The sequence below is a fragment of the Arabidopsis lyrata genome, assembly GCF_000004255.2.
Source record: "Arabidopsis lyrata subsp. lyrata unplaced genomic scaffold ARALYscaffold_2, whole genome shotgun sequence".
Classification (NCBI taxonomy): Eukaryota; Viridiplantae; Streptophyta; class Magnoliopsida; order Brassicales; family Brassicaceae; genus Arabidopsis; species Arabidopsis lyrata.
The window spans coordinates 9,738,967-9,758,669 of NW_003302554.1; the positions used below are offsets into that span (position 1 = coordinate 9,738,967).

The 19,703-nt window shown below is 29.4% G+C and overlaps 1 protein-coding gene across 1 annotated transcript; it reads right to left on the reverse strand.

The window, feature by feature from the left end:
- Positions 1–12,397: 12,397 nt before the first annotated feature.
- LOC9323015 (polygalacturonase) lies at positions 12,398–14,538 on the reverse strand. The gene is made up of 3 exons (XM_002888379.2): positions 13,914–14,538; positions 13,012–13,530; positions 12,398–12,767 (listed from the first exon to the last, which is right to left on the reverse strand). The coding sequence occupies exons 1-3, from the start codon at positions 14,367–14,369 to the stop codon at positions 12,549–12,551; spliced, it is 1,194 nt and encodes a 397-aa protein (XP_002888425.1). The 5' UTR covers positions 14,370–14,538; the 3' UTR covers positions 12,398–12,548.
- Positions 14,539–19,703: the final 5,165 nt, after the last annotated feature.

Sequence of the window (19,703 nt, forward strand, 5' to 3'; positions counted from 1 at the left end):
ATTCTATCTCAAACTTGTAACCTCTTAAATCTTTAAAGAATTTAATGAATAATTTAATAAATTTAGTAAAATAATTTAATAAATTTAGTAAAATAATTTAATGAAAAACTAATAATTTAGTAAATTCATGATGATGACACATGGCAGTTTACGGAGTGATGATGTGTTCGTCATATAGATAGAGTTTGCCAAATTTCATATATATGATTTTTAGTTTTTTGCATGTCTGCATTTCAATTAATTAGAAATGCTCATCTGTAACTATCTTTTCTCTAGCTCTCTTTCAAAGACTATTTATTCAAAAACTTCCTAAATTCTCTTGCAAATGTTCTTCAATTTCTCAATACGTAAATATATATATATTTATATCTTACTTTCTTAGCTTATGTGTTTTGACATTATACATGATATTTGATTATTGTTTTCTTGGCCATGCAAATCTTCGTGAAGGGTGTGGAAGGCAAACCCGTGAATATCAAAGTCACAGACGACAAGACCAAAATCAAGATCTTGAAATCTCTTGTTGAAGCCAAAGAGGAAATCTCAATTGAAGAACAAAAGATTTATTTTGGAGGCAAGATGTTGATCGACAATGATGCAACTTTTGGAGACTATTACGACAATGAAGGCTCGAGCCAGCAGTTTGTTGTGAGACTCGTTGGTGGCATCTAATGTTTAGGGTTTATACTAATCATTAAGACTTTGAATTATCTCTCGTTTATCCTTCATTGTTTTTATTTAAAAATGTGTTTCAAATTCTTGCCTAATTTTATTTTATTTTTTGTTTTGTTCCGATCTCATGCACCTATCAAAATTTAATTTGGTTAATGATGAAAAGGTAGAAGGACAAAAAATAAAAAAAAATGGAAGAAAACTATCCACATGAAGTCAAAGAACATATCTAACTAATAAAAATGTAGAGGGGAGAAAACAAAAAACAAAAATAGAAAATAGAAGAAAACTATCCACCTAAAGTTGAGAAAGCGAAAGCCATAAATACATAATACACCTGTCAAAATTTTATTAGTTAATGGAAATATCATGTGGATAGTTTTCTTCTATATTTTATTTTTATTTTTATTTGTTCTGCCCTTTTGTACTTCCATTAATTAGATATGTTTCTCTCTAACAATCTTTTTTTCTAGCTCTCTATATAAACACTTCTCTAATTTTTTTCTCTAACTCACTATATCTCATTCTCTTTCAAATACTTTTAGGTTATCACCCGTGATACCTAATGTGTTTTTTTTTCGGATTTGTTGTTTTGTTTGATATAATATTATGATTTAATAAATGTAATTCTTAATTTTCTAATCATTCAGTCATATAATCATCAACTACTTTTATTGTAAAAGTACTTTTTCTAGCAACCTTCTCAAGAATCTAATCAATGATTCCTTCAAACAATCTTGAAATAATTTGTGTCGCAAACCAAATTTATAGATAGTAACATTGGGATTATATAAACCTCAAAAATTTAATGATGGATCTCTTCTAGTGTACTTCTCACCCTCGGTAATATTATTTTAGATAGATATTAATGAGAATAACCTACTCAAACCATTAGGTAACTCACAATATTAATATCTACTCATATTTTAAGTTAAAACTACAAAACATTAGGGAAGAAATCTCAAACGAGTATGAAATAATCATAAAATAATTTTATTGGAAAAACATATAATAAAAATAAAATTAGTATTGGTACAACTAAAAATAGATAAATAATAATAGCTCTACATTAATTATTTAATGAACATGTGGTAGATGTTGGAGTGATAATGTGACACTCATATGAAGAGAGTTGGCCAACTTTCACGTATATGATTTGTTTTGCACTGTTTTCATGAATAAAAGTAAGCACCGTAAAAAACTTATTTTTCTCTCCTTTCTTTCACATGAATTTTTGTTTTTATTTTGAGTAATCTTGAATCTAAGAAATTAAACTACCAACTATTAAAATAAACATGAAAAAAAAAAAATTCATACAAAAAAAAAATATAGAGATGATGGAAAAGAAATATTAAAGAGAAAATATGAATATATATTAAAAAAAGTTAATAGTACATTAAAAATATTAAAAAAAGTTAATAGTACATTAAAAAGTAACATATTTTTAGTAAATATATTATGTAGTTATCTTATCAAATCAAAGACTATGTTTGGTTGAATCAAGGAAAATGTGATGATCTACATCCTTGTGAAAATTGAATCGTAGTTAAGCGTGAGAACAAAGTCGAGGTAGAAAAATATATTTTTTCTGATAGATAATTTAGGCCAAGGCATATGGTCACTCGTTTCAGTTTTGGATCAAGTATTTTGGGTTTCAAATATTTTATACTAGTTGATGTACCATTCAGATATTTTAAAACTTTGGTTTGGGTTTGCTCTAGTACTCTTTGTATTCATGTCGGTTTGGATAACTTATTGGAGAACCAGCCTAAAACTGATATTTTCCGGATATTATTTGTTTTGAGTACTTTTTATCCAAATCTACCTAAATTATCCAAAATATCATAATGCCCAAAAAAACATGTATTTAATCGAATAAGAAAGATAGAATAGGAAAAAAGATACTTGAAATTTAATTTTCAGGTAGGGTTCAAATTGATTAATGTGTGCTCAGATGTACTTCAACTATCCAAAATACCAAAAATATCTAATTAAACCGGATAATATAGGTTAGAGGGATATTGGCTTTAGTTAGGCTTCATGCATATTTGGGTACTCGATTAGCTCTCGGATATTAGCCGATCCATTCGAGTATTTGAGTGGATCTTAAACCGACCCAAACTGCCATATTCAATTTGATTCGTTTCTTGTTCAAATTTTTGTATCCGGATATTTTGTTAGGCCTAAGATAAGTCATTCTCATAAATGATTATTTGAGAAATTTGCTAATTGATCTTCTTATAGATGTAATTTTTTTTCAAAAAAATTTATATGATATATTTACATGTTACTAGTTTAGATTTTGGTTGAACTAATTATAAGGATATAGATGAAATAACGTAAATAAGTTTTTTTTTAGTTTTTTTTTTTTTAATGTGGGAGTCTTAATGTTGATTAGTTTTGTTGATATAACATTTAATATATTATAGTGAGTTTTAAAACATATAGTAGTTGAGGTAAGGTTATCAAAGGATACAACAAAATTTATCCAACATCATAAAACAAAATTTATCCAATATCATAAAACAAAATTATAAGTGAACATTACTAACCTTCTGTTATCTACATATTCTAAATTGTTGATGTTTAGTAAAACGTTTGCTAAAGTGTTGCACTTCCTCATTCACTTTTGTATTCATTTAATAATACATTTGTATTTCACCAATCATCTGAACTTAAAAGTTACTAATGTATTTGGAATGTAATTGGGAGTGTAGTACATACTTATAATCTAAATGTACATGATATCGTAAATCCTAAATCTTCTTGCGTTATAAGTGTTTAATTCGAATGTAAAAAGAGTTAAAAATGACAAAGAACACGAGTTACATATCCTTTTTATATGAATTGATTCATACAGTTTTCTAGATACTCCATACAAAGATTTTTGATTTGTATATGGAATATGTATACCTGATTATCAAGCAATGATTAGTATAAATATCTAAAACCTAAAATGATAACAAAACACAATGGTCAAAGAAAACTCAATGATGAAAACAATTGAATTTTTTTTAATTAAAAAAAAAAAAAAACTAAAACAAGAAACATATTCGTAATATTGTTTTTATGGATTCTTTAGTCGCATTTAATAACTCTTCTTTATGTAATACAAATGTCATATACATTTTTTTAATACACAAAGCTTTTCTAATATTTTGATACGAAGAAACCAATCTAAGATTCATATAGAGTAATTGAGAGAACAACCACTTGATATAAATTCAAAAATACATTTATAAATCAAATCCGAAAAAGAAAAGAAAAAAAAAGCATGAAAGACATTTGAAAACTAATTTCACGCCAAATATTCGAATTGAGAGATATGCTTCTTTATTTCTATTCTGAATCAAAGAATTCTCCAATAAAACCATGGTACGGATGACACGTTTTGAGAAACCTTAAAAACTCATTCTAATATTAAATGAGATGATATATATATATATATATATATATATGTTTGTAGAAAAATTATTGTTTGACAAAGTTTCATATGAAATTTAAATAAGTTTTCTAGCAAACCCATTCTTTTACTTTTGTAATATAAGAAATCATGAATCTAAACCTGCAAAAGAACATACAAATAATAAAAAATATTGATAATCAGAATACTGATTACAAGAGCAGACAAAAAACATTCAAATATTTGAAAACTTGACATGAAATCGAGTTCATAAACCTTTGGCTAGTTATGTTTGTAATCTCTTCTTCGATGTAAAAAAAAAAATAGAGAGATATTAGATTATCAGAGAATTGATAACATGAACATGAGCATATTTAAAAACTTAAAATGAAATCGAATGAACATTCCTTTTGTTAAAGGTTAACTGAATTTGATATCTCCTTTTCGATCAATAAACATAAAAATAAAATTAAAGAATTGATAACAACAACAACAACAACAACCACAACACAAATTTGGTACAAAATCAAATGAGCATACCTATTGTGAATGGTTAATCGAATTCAGGTTTTTTTTTCCGATGATATCAAAATCACACAAGAATAGTTATAGAATACTGATGCGGGACGGAAACGAAGAGGGGACATGGTATCAAGAGCTCGGTTTTGACATGACAAAACAAAGGACGAGAGTGAAAACGATGGCTCTATTTATAGGTGGAGTACATAGATGATCACAACCTCTATTTATAGAGATGTGTAAAGGCTCATGAAACTTAATCCTAAGGGTAGAAGATAAAGCCAAACTAAATCAAAGATTATCCTAATTATCAAAACAAAAATTGCAAAATAAAAACCAACACCGACTTTGATGGGCAAGCAAACACCGGATAAGGCCCATCAAGAGTGTAGCTTATGCTGCATCAAATACAATTGATCCATTTGAAATATTTGTCTTCTAAAATTTGTGGCTGAACTGAAATTAAAATAACCAAGGTGAACAAATTTATATAGAACCCTGAAGCTTAACCTTTTTTTTTTTTTTTTTGTCAACTGGTGTATTATTATTATTAATAAAACCAAAGAAACCATACAATGCTTGGTTATGAGTAAACCAAGACAAACATAGGCCATTATTTTCTACTGGACCTGAAAATGAAAACCAAGCCCAACAAAGTAAACCATTAAGCAAAGATAATTAAAACGCACGATCACATCTCTCAACGTGGAAGCTTGCCGCACAGATGCTTATTACATCGAACTTCATCGCTTTGTGAACACGCGTCCAGCTCGTCATCATCGTCTTGTCTACCGCCGGTTTGGAATATTCGCCGGCAAAAAGAAAACAGACCAAATGATAATTTCTTGACCTGGTAATCATGTGAAAAAGTTAACGGTTCTCAAATCAGCAACTGAATCACCTCTGATTCCTACTGAGGATAAACGATTCAGTTCATTTTGTAGAATCTTTTCCACGATACCATGCTATATCAGATCTTCTTGCGCTTTTTTTAAACTTCCAAGTCTTTATTGATTCTCTAGATCTTGAGATCTAATCCAACTAGGAGTTAAATTCGAAGCTCGATACTCCTCCGGCAAAGCACAAACCTTAGAGACTTGATTCTTCGAAATCGAGCGCCACATATATCATCGCCATATGAAATTTTACCTTGAACTTTAGACAAAAGATAAAAACATAACAAGAGAAAATAAAAAACGGTAAGGATTAGCCGAGACTATAGCCGCACTAGGCCGTCGGAATAACAAAGAAACCAACCACCGCCGCTATACAAGCCGCTCCATGCCGGAAACAAGCCGACCACAGGTGTTGACAAAACCACCGATGTCGGAAACATAGCCGGACGAAGATGCTAACGAAGCCATCTACGTCGGAAGCAAAGCCAGCCCACACCGCTGAGCGAGCCGGTGCAGCTAGACGAGAAACTCGCCTATCAAGCGAGACAAAATTCACCGGAGAACAACCACCGGCGAAATCTGAACGGAAAAGCTTCTTTCTCTCTGAAAGATAAAAGAGAGAGAAGAGAGAGAGAAACTTTATAGCTTAATTATTCGATTATTTGACCTAGATGAATAACAAACATTGAACGACGTCTTTTAGATTATTTGATCTAATAACATTGGGTATTAAAATATTGTGTATTAACAATATTTGTAAAAGATCCTAATTCCTAAAAGAATTTGGATTTTGTGGAGGGCTTACCAGCATCTCAAGGTGTGAATTCCATTTTGGTGATTATTAATCGATTGAGAAAGTATGGCCATTTTGTGGGATTGAAGCATCCTTTTACAGCAGCAAATGAAACTACATTGTTAATAATCTTGCATGGATTCCTTACAAGATACAAACACATTCTTATAGTAGATTCACTACTTCGTAGTTCGTACACACTTGCACACTTACACTAGACCATACTTCTAGGTTCTAGGTACTCTTACACAAGCCTCACTACTTGTGTGTAGCCACACTACTCATTGAGACTCTAACAACAATTAACATCACTACTCTAGTCTAGACTTACAACAACACTTAGTTATACTCTAACTACACAAAACATTTCTTCACTTGGGCCTCTTTTATCTGCAGCCCATTACAATAAAACACGACGCCCATCACTTTTCTTATGTTGACTTTGCTTTTTTCTCTGTGTCGTTGACTCTTCTTCCTCCTTTGGGCACGACAACTTATTCTTGTTGAAAATTGATCTTTTGATTGTCTCTGCAAAAGGAAGAGATAACAAGAATGAGAAGAAGGTGATTGAAGAGAAGCAGAATAACTAAGGAGAGGAAGAAGTCGACGAAGAAGAGATCGGAGAACAAGAAGGTAAAGTCAAAGAGAGAATTAGAAGTCAACTAAAGGGAGTTGGTCTTGTTTTGTTATGTTTTGTGGTAATGGGCCAACGGATTATTAGGCCCAACTAGTTAATTATGCTTATGTCTTAGTCTAAGGTTGATGTTAAGTGTCTAAAAAGAGTAAAAAGAGTTAGAGTCCCAAGTAAAGTAGAGTGGCCGCTAGGAAGGTGGCTGATGTGATTTGTAAGTCTAGTAGTAAAGTGCAAGTGTGTGATGTATGTTCTATAAGTATGTGTCTTTTAAGATGAAGAACTTTAATGAAAATGAGAATGTTTTAAGAGAAAATGTTATATGCAAAAGAAGAGAGAAAGAAAGAAACAACTTACAAGATTGAGTGATTCACAGCACTTCTTCTCTTCTTCTTTCTTCTTCATCTTCTTCTTCTCATGACGCTTTTCTTCTTGCTGGGTTTAATCTAGGATTCACAATTCCAACACTACCTTCGTCTAACGAGAACTTGGGCGATCCCGGTAAGAATAAAAAGCAGCTTTAATTACTATTAAAAAAAGATTAAAGGAATTATGAAAAAATCACTTAAGAGAAGGTAATGCGACCATTAATTGTTTTGAAATTTCTTAACAAAGAAAGTTTTATTTGGGTTTGTATAGATTGTTGTTAGAGGATTAGCTTAATAGCTTTAATGAATGGTGAAATAGTTACGATTTCTATATATAAAAAGAAATTTCTATTCCCTTAACGAATCTTTGGTATTACATTACATTTTTTTATATTATTTTAGTGGTTTCCGTATGTAGTACTCTGTATCTCCGAACCGGAATGGATTCACTTGTGATCCAATCCAAAATTCTAGTAATGGTTGTATTCACAAACGATGCGTGCAGCTACCGATGTTTAAATGTTGAAAAGGCACTGCAGTTCATGGACATGAAATACGAAGAGAAAGTTCTTGCAAAACGTTACGGCATATTTGTTAAAGAAATTTTCACCATACACACTTGTTAGAGCATTTCTTCCACGTTTTGGCAAAGCCAAAATGACTTCTCATAGTTTAGCCAAATAATTTTATTCTGACCAAAATACTCTTCTAACTAAATAAACGTAACTATTCTTTTACTTTCCTCCGGTTATCTTCCAAACAAGAAAGAGAACAAAGCAAAATTATGAACTTAAACTAAAAGCAAAAAAGAAATATTTGACTTTAAATCAGAGAAAAAATAACGTAAAACTCCAAAAATCAGTTTTTAATTTTTTTTTTTTTCACACATTCTTTCATAGTTCTGATTGACATTTTCTCTCTATATTATTATTGATTAGTTCTTGAAAAAATAAATATTTGGCTTTAAACCAAAGAAAAAATAACGAAAAATTTGAAAAAGCAGTTTTTTAATTTTGTTTTTTTTTCTCTCACTTTCTTTCATAGTTCCGATTGACATTTTATTTTTATATTGTTATAGACTAGTTTTTGAAGAAATTATATCGAATAATTGATTTGTCTCTGTTTGAGATATTTTTGCCGAATAAAAGCGGATTATCTCTGACGAGTAGAAGCAGAGTATCGCCGACGAGTAAAAGCATTAGAGAAAGTAATATGGCTTGAACCCTACAAAAAAAATATTGGAACCTGATCCAAATCTGGGATTAATTAGATCTCAATTCCAAGTATATATCTCCTTTGATTATTCTTCTAATTTATGTACTTGTAAACTCAATTTTCATTAAAATTTTGAAGAAATCGTTATTCCGTATTTAGTGTATCTTGTCCCTTAGATTTTGTCTGAGTACCTACGCGGTTTTCGGCTAGGAATGAAAATTTGTTAACGTAGTTGGAGGTCATGGTCCATTCCAATTGTATGTTATATTATGTGTACATAAATTTTATAGATTTGTAGTAAATATTTGATAGTTTTACAAACTTTTTACAACATATCTTATAAGAATAGGAAGAATAGATCCGATATCAGAGGATACTACTATTGTACGATCGAAAAAAATTACCGGTTAGGTTGTTTGGTTTGGACCATTATCATCCAAAAGCAATTTTACAACATATCTTATAGGAATTGGAAGAATAGATCCGATATCAGAGGATCCTATTGTTGTACGATCAAAAAAACTACCGGTTAGGTTGTTTAGTTTGGATCATTATCATACAAAAACAAAGATAAATATAAAACGTAATCCAAACCAAAACATATTTCTATAATAGCGAATGCTCAAGAGAATCATGACAATAGATTTTCGTTTTAAACTCTCCTTTATATTGGACGAAATAAAGATTGAACCAACTTATTCACCTTGCTTGATTTAAAAGAAAACCAAGAACAAATTTTAGTTACCTTCCAATTCCTAAAACATTTTTTCGCAGAGTACTGTGTATATGATAGAACGGTGTACATCTCGATGTACAAAACATAGGAGCGTACACATAATAGTACAAAACAAAGGAGTGTTCAATGAATAAAAAAATAATATTTTTGGGAGAAGAAGAAACAAAAGCAATATGAAGTCCAAAAATCTCTTCCTTTACACGTAGCACTTTTATGAAATTTTGGAAAGTATTCATTTTCTAAGATTTTTTGAAAAATCTCTCATTCATCTTCGATTGAGATATAATAAGGCGAGAAGCAACACACATTATATTTTTGGTGAGTAGCAACATGCAACATATTTTCGGATTGTCAGATTTCGAGATAGAGAACTATATACAACAGACGCTGAATTAAGATTGCAGGAGAGGATAATCCGGTTAAAGATGACTTCTAAATTATAGTCGTGTCATTCATCAAAGAGAAAAAACAATTAAGAAAAAGAGGGTTTTTGATTTGAACACGAGAAATATGAAGCGTATGACACTAGCAGTTCTATTTATTCCCTGTTTAATTTGTGGTAATGTTGAAGTTTTTTTCATTTCGAAATATGTACATGTTTATTTACCAAATATTACTTTCCAAATTTTTAAATTATGTTAAGTCAGATTGGATTTTCTCTAGTTAAATTACCATATTCAGTAGTACGTACATATCAATTATAAGATTTATAGTGTACGTACATGAAAATAATAACAAAGATTAAATCATATCCTCATTTATTTACTAACTCTCCAACCACCCAGTATGAATAACTATTACATCCTTTACAGTGATTTGTATTTCAAAATTAATTAATGAACATTATAATGCACTATATTGTTGGTGGAGAATAGTTAAGATTCCAAACTGAACCCGTAAACATACTCGATAATGTTGAGATATACGTACATGTATGCAGCCGCACCAAACAACTACATCTTAAAAATCCATACGTGAAGATTGTAATTTAAACCAATCATCTCCTCGTAAAAGCTAAGGAGGACAGTGGTCATAATGTACGTACATATCCTACTATGGTTGAACCGTGTACCATTTACATAATGTTTGGCTTTTAATTTTTTTAAATGAATATTTGTTACTCGTACTTCTGAGTAAAAGATATATACGTACACATGTAATAATGTACGTACATATTTCTCCCCTTAGTGTTTTGTGAGTAAAATTTGTTGAGATATATTAATAAATTAATACAAGTGCAAAACAAATTTATAATTCAAAGTAAAAAAAAAATATATAATAGATCTTAAAAGAGAGAAAAAATAAATTATATAATTCAAAGTACAAAAATAAAAAATATAAAAGTACGGTAAATGTGAAAACAAGAATCTTTACAACGTTTTATTACTTATGGTGGTGTGCACAGCGAGTTAGCCAAAAGCTCTATGTTTAATTTGATATATCTTTTAAGTAGAACATTTCTGTTTTGATGTTGTTATTTCTATGTAATTTGTATTTCGAAATTAGTTAATGAACATTTTGTTGTATTATATTGTTAGTGGATAATAAGAAAAGTTTCAAACTGATCTCGTAAACGTACACGATTATAATAAGATACACGTACACGTACATGAAATTTCCAAGAAGTTACATCCTAAAAACCTCTAATTCATTACCCTAAATCACATAAACTCTTTACAACATAGAATATCTTCTCTATTGTACTAACTTTTACTTTCGTCTCATCAGTTGGACCGTAGCTAAATCCTCAAAAATTAGAGCATCATCATTATCAAGTATCATTGACTCACCATTTAACAATGTATAAAATGTACCATACACTTTGTAAGACTCATTCACGGTCATTGAAGCGTTCTCTGATTCAGGTAAAAATCTTCTTTGAGGATCCTCTAATTCCAAACCTCACACCATTATCATTCACTTCATCTCCACCATGTTCATATGTATTCGTTTACGTCAAAGATTCACCATCACATACTTTCTCTTGTACATAGTTAGTAGTGTACATACATTTTTCCAAATCATGTTTTACCTCCCGGTTAGGACTTACATATGGTTGAATATCACAATTCTCTCCAAAATAAATTTAGTAGAATTTAAGTTGACCACCTCACATATCATACATCAGATAAATGTACAGCATATTTTCTTTAACACGTACACACTTACCAAACTTTTTTTTCTCAGCTAAAATTATCATTCTTCTTCTTCTGTGCATTTTCATTCACTAACAACAATAACAATTATATTTCTTCTTTTTCTGTATATCTATACTCACCAACAACAATAAATACATGAATATCAAACACCTGCATAATAAATACATGAAAAACAGATGCATCATCACTTATATTATTATATCAATGTGTACGTACATAAGCAAAATTATTATCGCGTACATGATATTCTTAATCTGAAATCGTTTCTAACTACATAATTCAAAGAAAAAAAATTATAATTCAAATTTTAAAAAGTTTTGGAATATGGATCTTAAAAGATAGGAAAAAATGAATTATAATTCAAAGTACAAAAATAAAAAATAATTATTAAAGTGAAAAAAGAGAAAAAATGAATGCAAATAAAAGGTGGAGAATAATAAAAAATATTTTTAATTCTTTTATTTTTATTTTTGTACAAACGTGACACTGTAGCCACCAGAGTTCTGCAAACAAACTCTACACAATCACTGTATACTCTCATTCAGTTACAAGGGTATTTTTGTCCAAAAATAACCAAATTGCTATTTTATGAGAGCTGAATCTCACTTTGCCAAAACCTGATTTAAAAACATGGATAGTGCTCTGGCCTGAAAATTACCCTATTTGTTATCCCAACCGCTCTTGTCTTCAAAGATGGAGACCTAAAGGCTACTGTCGCCGGAGTTACACAAGCGCAGGTAATGGAACTCATTGACAAGTACATTTGATTACTTCAGCTTTTCCTTTGCTTCTTTTGTCAAACTTTTCCTTAACCACTACTACTATGTTGTATTGTTGATTCTTTTTGTCAAACTTTTGCTTATGATGTACTATACTAAACATTTTTATTGTTCTTTTTCTTCTTTAATTTAAGAATGTCTAAGTTTGTAATATGTTCAATGGTTCCTTTGCGTAAAAACGATTGGGTTCCTTTTTTCTTTAATTACAGATTAGTAGATATATATATACAACCATATGTTCTATACAAATAATCATTTACAATGGTTACAGAGTCTATAATAATTATGGGTTTTGATAAATATACATATATATTATGTACAACTTACCAATGTCATGTTTTATTCTACAAATCTTGGTCTGGACAAACGTATAGAGTTCAGACACATCCACTAGGTGTAACCAAACCAAGTTGCTTACCAGAAACATTTGTGCAAGAAGTCTCTGCTGCTTCACCATAATAATTTAGATTAATTGCCTGCATTCGAATCCCAGTGCATGGGACTTGCTCACTGCAATCCATCTTTATAGCAACCTTTGTGGCCGACGTTCCCTTTATTCCACTGTATATTACATCGTTTATTTTGATTCCCGACTCCTGAACATTTATAATTTCATATATAATTAAATTTTTGTAACCGCTAATTTTTTCGCTTTTGTGATTGATAACAATCACATATATATATATATGGTATATTGTTGAGGTAAAGGTTACCAATAATCAAACTCATTATTTCTTAAAAATATTTACTTGAGTCAAATATTTGGTTAGATTTTAAAGTAATTATTTGAGTAAGAATAACATTAAAAAAACAAACAAGATAAAGGTATATGAAATGGACCTGAGAAGGGCAAGAAGAATCGCCAGGGCAATAGTTCTGATCAATGAGGATAGGATATGAGACATTAACCATAAGAGCCCCTAAGAACCGAACCCTCTCCACGAACCCGTTGCTATGTCGTGGCCACGACTTTATCCTTAGTCCATTGTCCGTCCGTACAAACACAGCCCTCTTCACAGTCACATTTTCTACGCCTTGCTCCTCTGTGGACTTTGCTAAGCTCCCAATGCTAATCCCATGTCCAGGACCGCAAGTGATCCCATCAACCATAAGGTTCTTTGTACCGGGTCCGATCGAGATACAATCGTCACCGGTTTTGATGGAAGCATTTTGGACTTCGATATCGGTAGATAATTGAATGTGAATGCCATCTGTGTTAGGACTCTCATCTGGTGCTATGATTCGGACATCTTCAATCTTTATGTTTCTGCAACGGTTTATTGCTATGTGGAATAATTGGCTATTCAATGATAATACTCCTTTGATCTTCACGTCGTATGAGTCCATGAATCTCAATGTCTACATTTTATATAATAACCAATGTTAAATTTTGATTGTTTATTTGCTATTATGCAGTTCTTGTGTGTTTCATACATTTATAATAGAGTATTTCTTTGCAAACTAAAATATAACATATATTAGATGAAAGGACGGCGGTCCGCGTCATACTATTTAATTAAAAAAAAAAATAACATATATATTTTCTTAAGTGCAATTTTTTTTTTTTCTGCAAAACAATTTGCAAACTAAACGCAAATGCATAAATGATTAGGATATGTAGCCTAGTAGTTTTGTTAGTGTTGTCCATTATTACGCTCTTATCTAAAATTTAAATTGAACAAAAAAGAAAAGAAAAGACATGCATAAATTGATAATTTAAGACTTGACACATACGGACATACCGTTGCACCTTCAGGGCAATTGTAACCATTGGCTTTGCAATTCCACAAGGTTGTTCCCTTAGCATCAAAAGAACCTCCAAGAATCGTAACATTGTGAACACCACTAAAACTAAACCAATTTTCTTTTTTCCCAAGCAAATTGTAGTCTTGAGGACCAATTAAAGTCCCATCAATCCTTAGGGTTATCTCACGGCTTCTGCAACTTTCTCCTTCGAACCGAACCTCCCCACTAACCAAATACCTTCCTTTCGGTACGTAAATTACGACTGAATCTGCCACTCCACATGCGGCATCCCATGCATCTGAAAAGGCTTTTACTGAGTCTACCATGCCATTTGGTTTTGCGCCAAAACTCAGAACGTTAAGACTTGTTCTTGCGTCAAACTGACCAAAGTGGGACATAATGATTGTTATAACGATGCTAAAGACCCGAACAAAGCTTAGAAACAATGCCATTTTGTGTTTTTTTTTTTTTTGGAAGGATTTAAAGTTTAAGATTATTGTATTTTTCGATGAAAGATTGAAGTGTGCACGTGTGTATATATAAGTTTGTTAGGTCTTGGATAAAGAGATGAGGGTTTCTTTGTGGTTTAAGAATCAAAGTATGAAGCAAACGGCGCGCGGCGCCATTGATTTCTCTACGGTATTTGAAAACGAGTTGCTTGGTTTCCAAGTAATGTTGGAGCCTCCGTACGTAACGTTGAAAAATCATACTCTCTTTTTTATTAAGTTGAGTAACTAATATGTCGCAAACTCCGTTGTGTCTCCTATTTTTAATAATATATATATATATATATATATATATATATATATATATATATATATATATATATATTTATATATATCCATGTTATATATATGTCAGGATTATGTCAAAGATTGTTGTGAATCACGCCTTTCTTCCCCTCACTTTACTCACCCCTTTTTCCCCTCTTACCTCAGGTGAATCAGCTTCATGAGTTGTTGTGCAATGTTTTGTTCGTGGGTGAAGTTTAAAAAAATGTTTTGGCAAGATCGGATGAATAACATGCTGTCTTGACCTATATGGCGGGACGGGTGTTACAATATTCTTTTGTAATTTTAGTGTGTACTATATTACTATATATCCACGAACAATCTTAATTTCGATCCCATGGTTATTTAATGTTGTATACTATTCAGTTATAATTTTACGCATTCTATGAGACAGTTACTAATTATTACTCCCTCTGTTTCGTTTTAGTTGTCGTTTAAGGTTTTTTCACACAAATTAAGAAAGAATTAAATTTTCTGTTTTATCCTTTATTAATATATTTTATAAAAAATTTCATTGGCCAAAACATTAAAACAGTAGGGATAAAAATGGAATTTTTACCAAACATTTGCATTGAAAACCTAAAACGACAACTATTATAAAACAAAATTTAAATCTTAAAACGACAACTAAACTGAAACGGAGGGAGTATAATATATTACAAAATATATGGTCTTGGAACTCCATATTTTCGATTAATCAATCCAACTATCACCTCATTTATTGATAGCCAAACAACATATTTAATGTTATTGCTTTCTATACTATGTTTTTTTTTGTCAAAACATTTCTAAATTATGTTATTTTATGTGATCTATATATTATGAAACGTTCTAAACAAAATTTATAATTATTATTTGCGTAGTTTTTGTTCGTCTTAAAAATTAAAATTATAGTAGAAGCGGAAAATAATTCTGTTCTTATGACTATTTTTTAAATTTACGTAAAAATATTTCCTATTCAATTATATATATATATATATATTACTTTTTCTTGTTTTGTGAGAAGTTAATGATTTTTTTTCTTTTAAATATCCTAGGATTAAGGACCCCCGCGATGTCGCAAGAGAATATATTATAAAAATCGTTTAAACAAATATCAAACAAAAATTCATAATGAATTGTAATAACTTTTTTTTTGTTTTTAATATCCAATCAATATAGATTCTATGAAAATTATGATAAAGATAACCTCACAAGCATTTATTAAGTATATTAATATTAGAAAACATTAATTTGTTCCTAAAAACTATTCCCAAGTGCAATAAACATCAAATAATAAACCAAAAGTTACAACGGTTTGATAAATAAACCAAAATGTTCATTGATTCGTTAAATAAACCAAATACTACTATGTTAAATTAAACGGTAGCAACAATTCATTTAAATATATATTAATAATTCAATATTTTTTTAAAAAATATGACGAACTTAAACCGAGAGACACGATCATAGATATCAAATATACCAAAACTTGCAACAGTTCGTCAAATTTACCAAATGTTGCAATGGTTCATCAAATATACTAAAAATTACAATGGTTCGTAAAACAAAACTAAAAATTGCAATGATTTGTCAAATAATTCCAATATTGCAACGGTTCAATTAGGGAGACTCACAAAAATGCCCCCTTTTCAATACCCCTTTTCAAAAATGCCCTATTTGGCTGTCCATTTTTAAAAATACCCCTTTTTATGTACAAAATGACTAAATTACCCTTTTTCAATAAAAGATATCACATATATATAAAGAAAACATGAGAATGTGCACACATCAAAATTACAAATTTGATTTTGTAAAAACTTGTAAAACCTTTAAAATACCTTGTAAAATTTTCCCGTAAAAATTTTTCCCGCCAAAAATTTTTTTTTGCGGGAAAAGTGGTTCCGCAATTTTTTTGGCGGGAAAAATTTACATGGTATTTTAAAGGTTTTTACAGGGTATTTATAGTTTTACAATGTATTTTAAAAGGTTTTACAACGTATTTATAAGGTATTTATAAGATATTATAAGATTTTACAAGCTATTTTATAAGGTTTTACAAGTTATAAGATTTTACAAGTTTTTTATAAAGTTTTACAAGTTTTTTATAAAGTTTTACAAGTTATTTATAACTTGTAAAACCTTATAAGTACCTTGTAAAACCTTTTAAAATACATTGTAAAACCTTACAAAACACTTGTAAAAACTCTGTAAAACCTTTAAAATGCCTTGTAAATTTTTCCCGCCAAAAATTTTCACACCAAAAAAATTTCGCCAAAAAAATAGCGGAATCAGGTTTCCCGCCAAAAATTTGCGGGATCACTTTTTCCGCCAAAAAATATTTTGTATTTTGTGGACCCAATTTTGTTTCAAATAAGGGTAAAATGGTCATTAAAAATTAAAAGAGGGCAAACTTAAAAATGGACTCTCAAAGGGGGCATTTTTTAAAAGGGGTATTGAAAAAGGGGCATTTTTAACAATTTCTCATTCAATTAAACGGTTACAATCTCATTTAAATACATTTTGGTAATCTAAAATTAAAAATTAAATAATAATTTATGAAAAATTTAAAACTAAATGTTATAGTGATTTATAAAATAAAACGAAAGATTACAATTGTTCGTGAAATAAACTAAATATATAAAACAAAAGTAACAAATGTTTGTAAAATAAACTAAATATTGCAATGATTTGAATAAGCGGTTTCAACTGTGTATGAAGAGTTACAATAAAAATTAGAAGACATTCAGAATGCAATTTATAAAACAAAACATAACTATAAAATATAAATTTTAGTTTTTTAAAAAATTAACAAAATTTTTTGATTAAAAGACACAATCGTTCACAAATGCAAAAGGCATTTATTGAGATGATGGAACAATCAATTTATGTTTTTTTTAATATATATGTATTTAATTTAATTTAAATTTTAATTAATTTTATTATTTGTTACAATTTTGACGATAAATAAAAAAAAAAGTTAAAAAAAAAAAATCTTCATCTTCGACTATTCACCGTCCGACCACAATTTTTCATATTTTTATTCATTTTATTATATATGTTTACCATCATTTTATTCAATTGGTATTATAAGATTCTAATTTATCAAATGGAGAGAGTGAAAACGCTTATGGATCTGTTTAAAAGATTGTTTCCACATTTTATCAAGAAATTTCATGGTCGGACAATGAGTAAACAAAAAAAATAAAGTTTTTTTTAATATATTTTTATTAATTGTAATAAATAATTAAATTAATTAAAATTTAAATTAAATTAAATAAATATATATTAAACAAACATAAATTGATTGTTACATTATCTTTTATGGCTTTGCAAACAGAAAAGTTAGTTTGGAGGTTTATAGTGTTAGTAAAACAATTTTGGTGGTTTATAGTGTTAGTGGAATTCTTTCGAGGTTTGAAGTGCTACCCAGTTACACTTTGAGAGTTAAAAATGTGATTTTCCCTATACAGTAGAACGCCAATTCTCGTTACTGATGATCAAATATACAAAAAGCTGCAATGGTTCGTCAAAGATACCAAATGTTGCAATGATTCATCAAATATACTAAAGATTACAATGGTTCGTAAAACAAACGAAAAATTGCAATAATTCGTCAAATAATCCAAAAGTTGCAACAGTTCTACTAAATAGTTACAATCTCATTTTACTATATTTTAGTAATTAAAAATTTATGGAAAGTTACACAGACGGTAGATAATTAAATGTTATAAAGATTTATAAAAATAAACTTAAAGTTGCTATTGTTCGTGAAATAACTAAATGTTGCAATGGATTAAATAAACGGGTTGCAACTGTTTTATGAAGAGTTACAATAAAAAGATGCAACCATGTAAAACATTTACTCGGATTGCAATTTTTTCAAAAAGCATAACGTAAAATATATTTTTTAGTTAAAAAAACAAAATATTGCGATATACCAAAAGCTGCAACGGTTTGTCAAGTTCGTCAAATAAACTAAAGATTACAAGGGTTCATAAAACAAAACCAAAAGTTGCAATGATTCGTCAAATAAACCAAATGTTGCAACGGTTCAATTAAACGGTTATAATCTCAATTAAATATATTTTAGGTAAAAAAAAAAATTTATGAAAATTTATACTGAGAGATGCTGCGGTAGATAATTAAATGTTATAGCTATTTATAAAATTAACCAAAATTGCAATTGTTCGTGAAATAAACTAAATATATAAATCAAATGTTGCAATTGTTCGTAAAATAAACTAAATATTGCAATGATTTGAATAAACGGTTTCAGATGTTTATCAAGAGTTACAATAAAAAGACGTAACATAGAAGACATTCAGAATGCAATTTATATTTTAAAAAAACATAATTGTAAAATATATATTTTAGTAAAAAAAATTAATGAAAAATTACGATAAAAAGACACAATCGTTCAGAAGTGCAAAATGCATTTATTGAGATTGCTATTATATATAGATTTACATCGAGCATCACTAAAGTATATGTGCTTGCGACCCATAAATATGTACTTATATCTTTTATCGGCCCTTAATTAACATAAAACTCTCATTATTCTATTGGTAAGGGACTACAAAAGTCTTCTTGTGGTTTAGAAAGTCGACCCTTTTCACCATCAGTTAAATTCAATTTTCTAAAATACGCTAGGCGGTAGTCGGGCGATGGATCACCGTATAGCGCCTAACTGTATATACGGTGAATATATTTTAATAAAAATACATATGTAATTATATATTATATATATATAATATATAAATATATTACAAATATATATATATATATCTATATATAATATCACTAAAAACAAATGTCTCAGTGAAAATATTCTTAAAAAAAACAATTGTCAAAAGAAATAAAAGGAATCTCACGTTAAACTCAAACTCTAAAAAAAAATGAAAACATAATGACAACCGTATTTATATTAACGGTACCGTATAAGTGGCTGTATTAAGCCGTATAGGCCGTATTAAGCCGTATTAAGCCGTATAGCGCTGTATTGAGTTGTATAGC

Excerpts from the sequence above, each read along its gene's own strand:
- LOC9323015 (XM_002888379.2), bottom strand. The coding sequence starts at position 14,369 with ATGGCATTGTTTCTAAGCTTTGTTCGGGTCTTTAGCATCGTTATAACA. Across the intron at positions 13,531-13,913 it reads ATTGCCCTGAAGGTGCAACG|ACATTGAGATTCATGGACTC; the intron begins GTATGTCCGTAT and ends TATAAAATGTAG. Across the intron at positions 12,768-13,011 it reads ATTCTTCTTGCCCTTCTCAG|GAGTCGGGAATCAAAATAAA; the intron begins GTCCATTTCATA and ends ATAAATGTTCAG.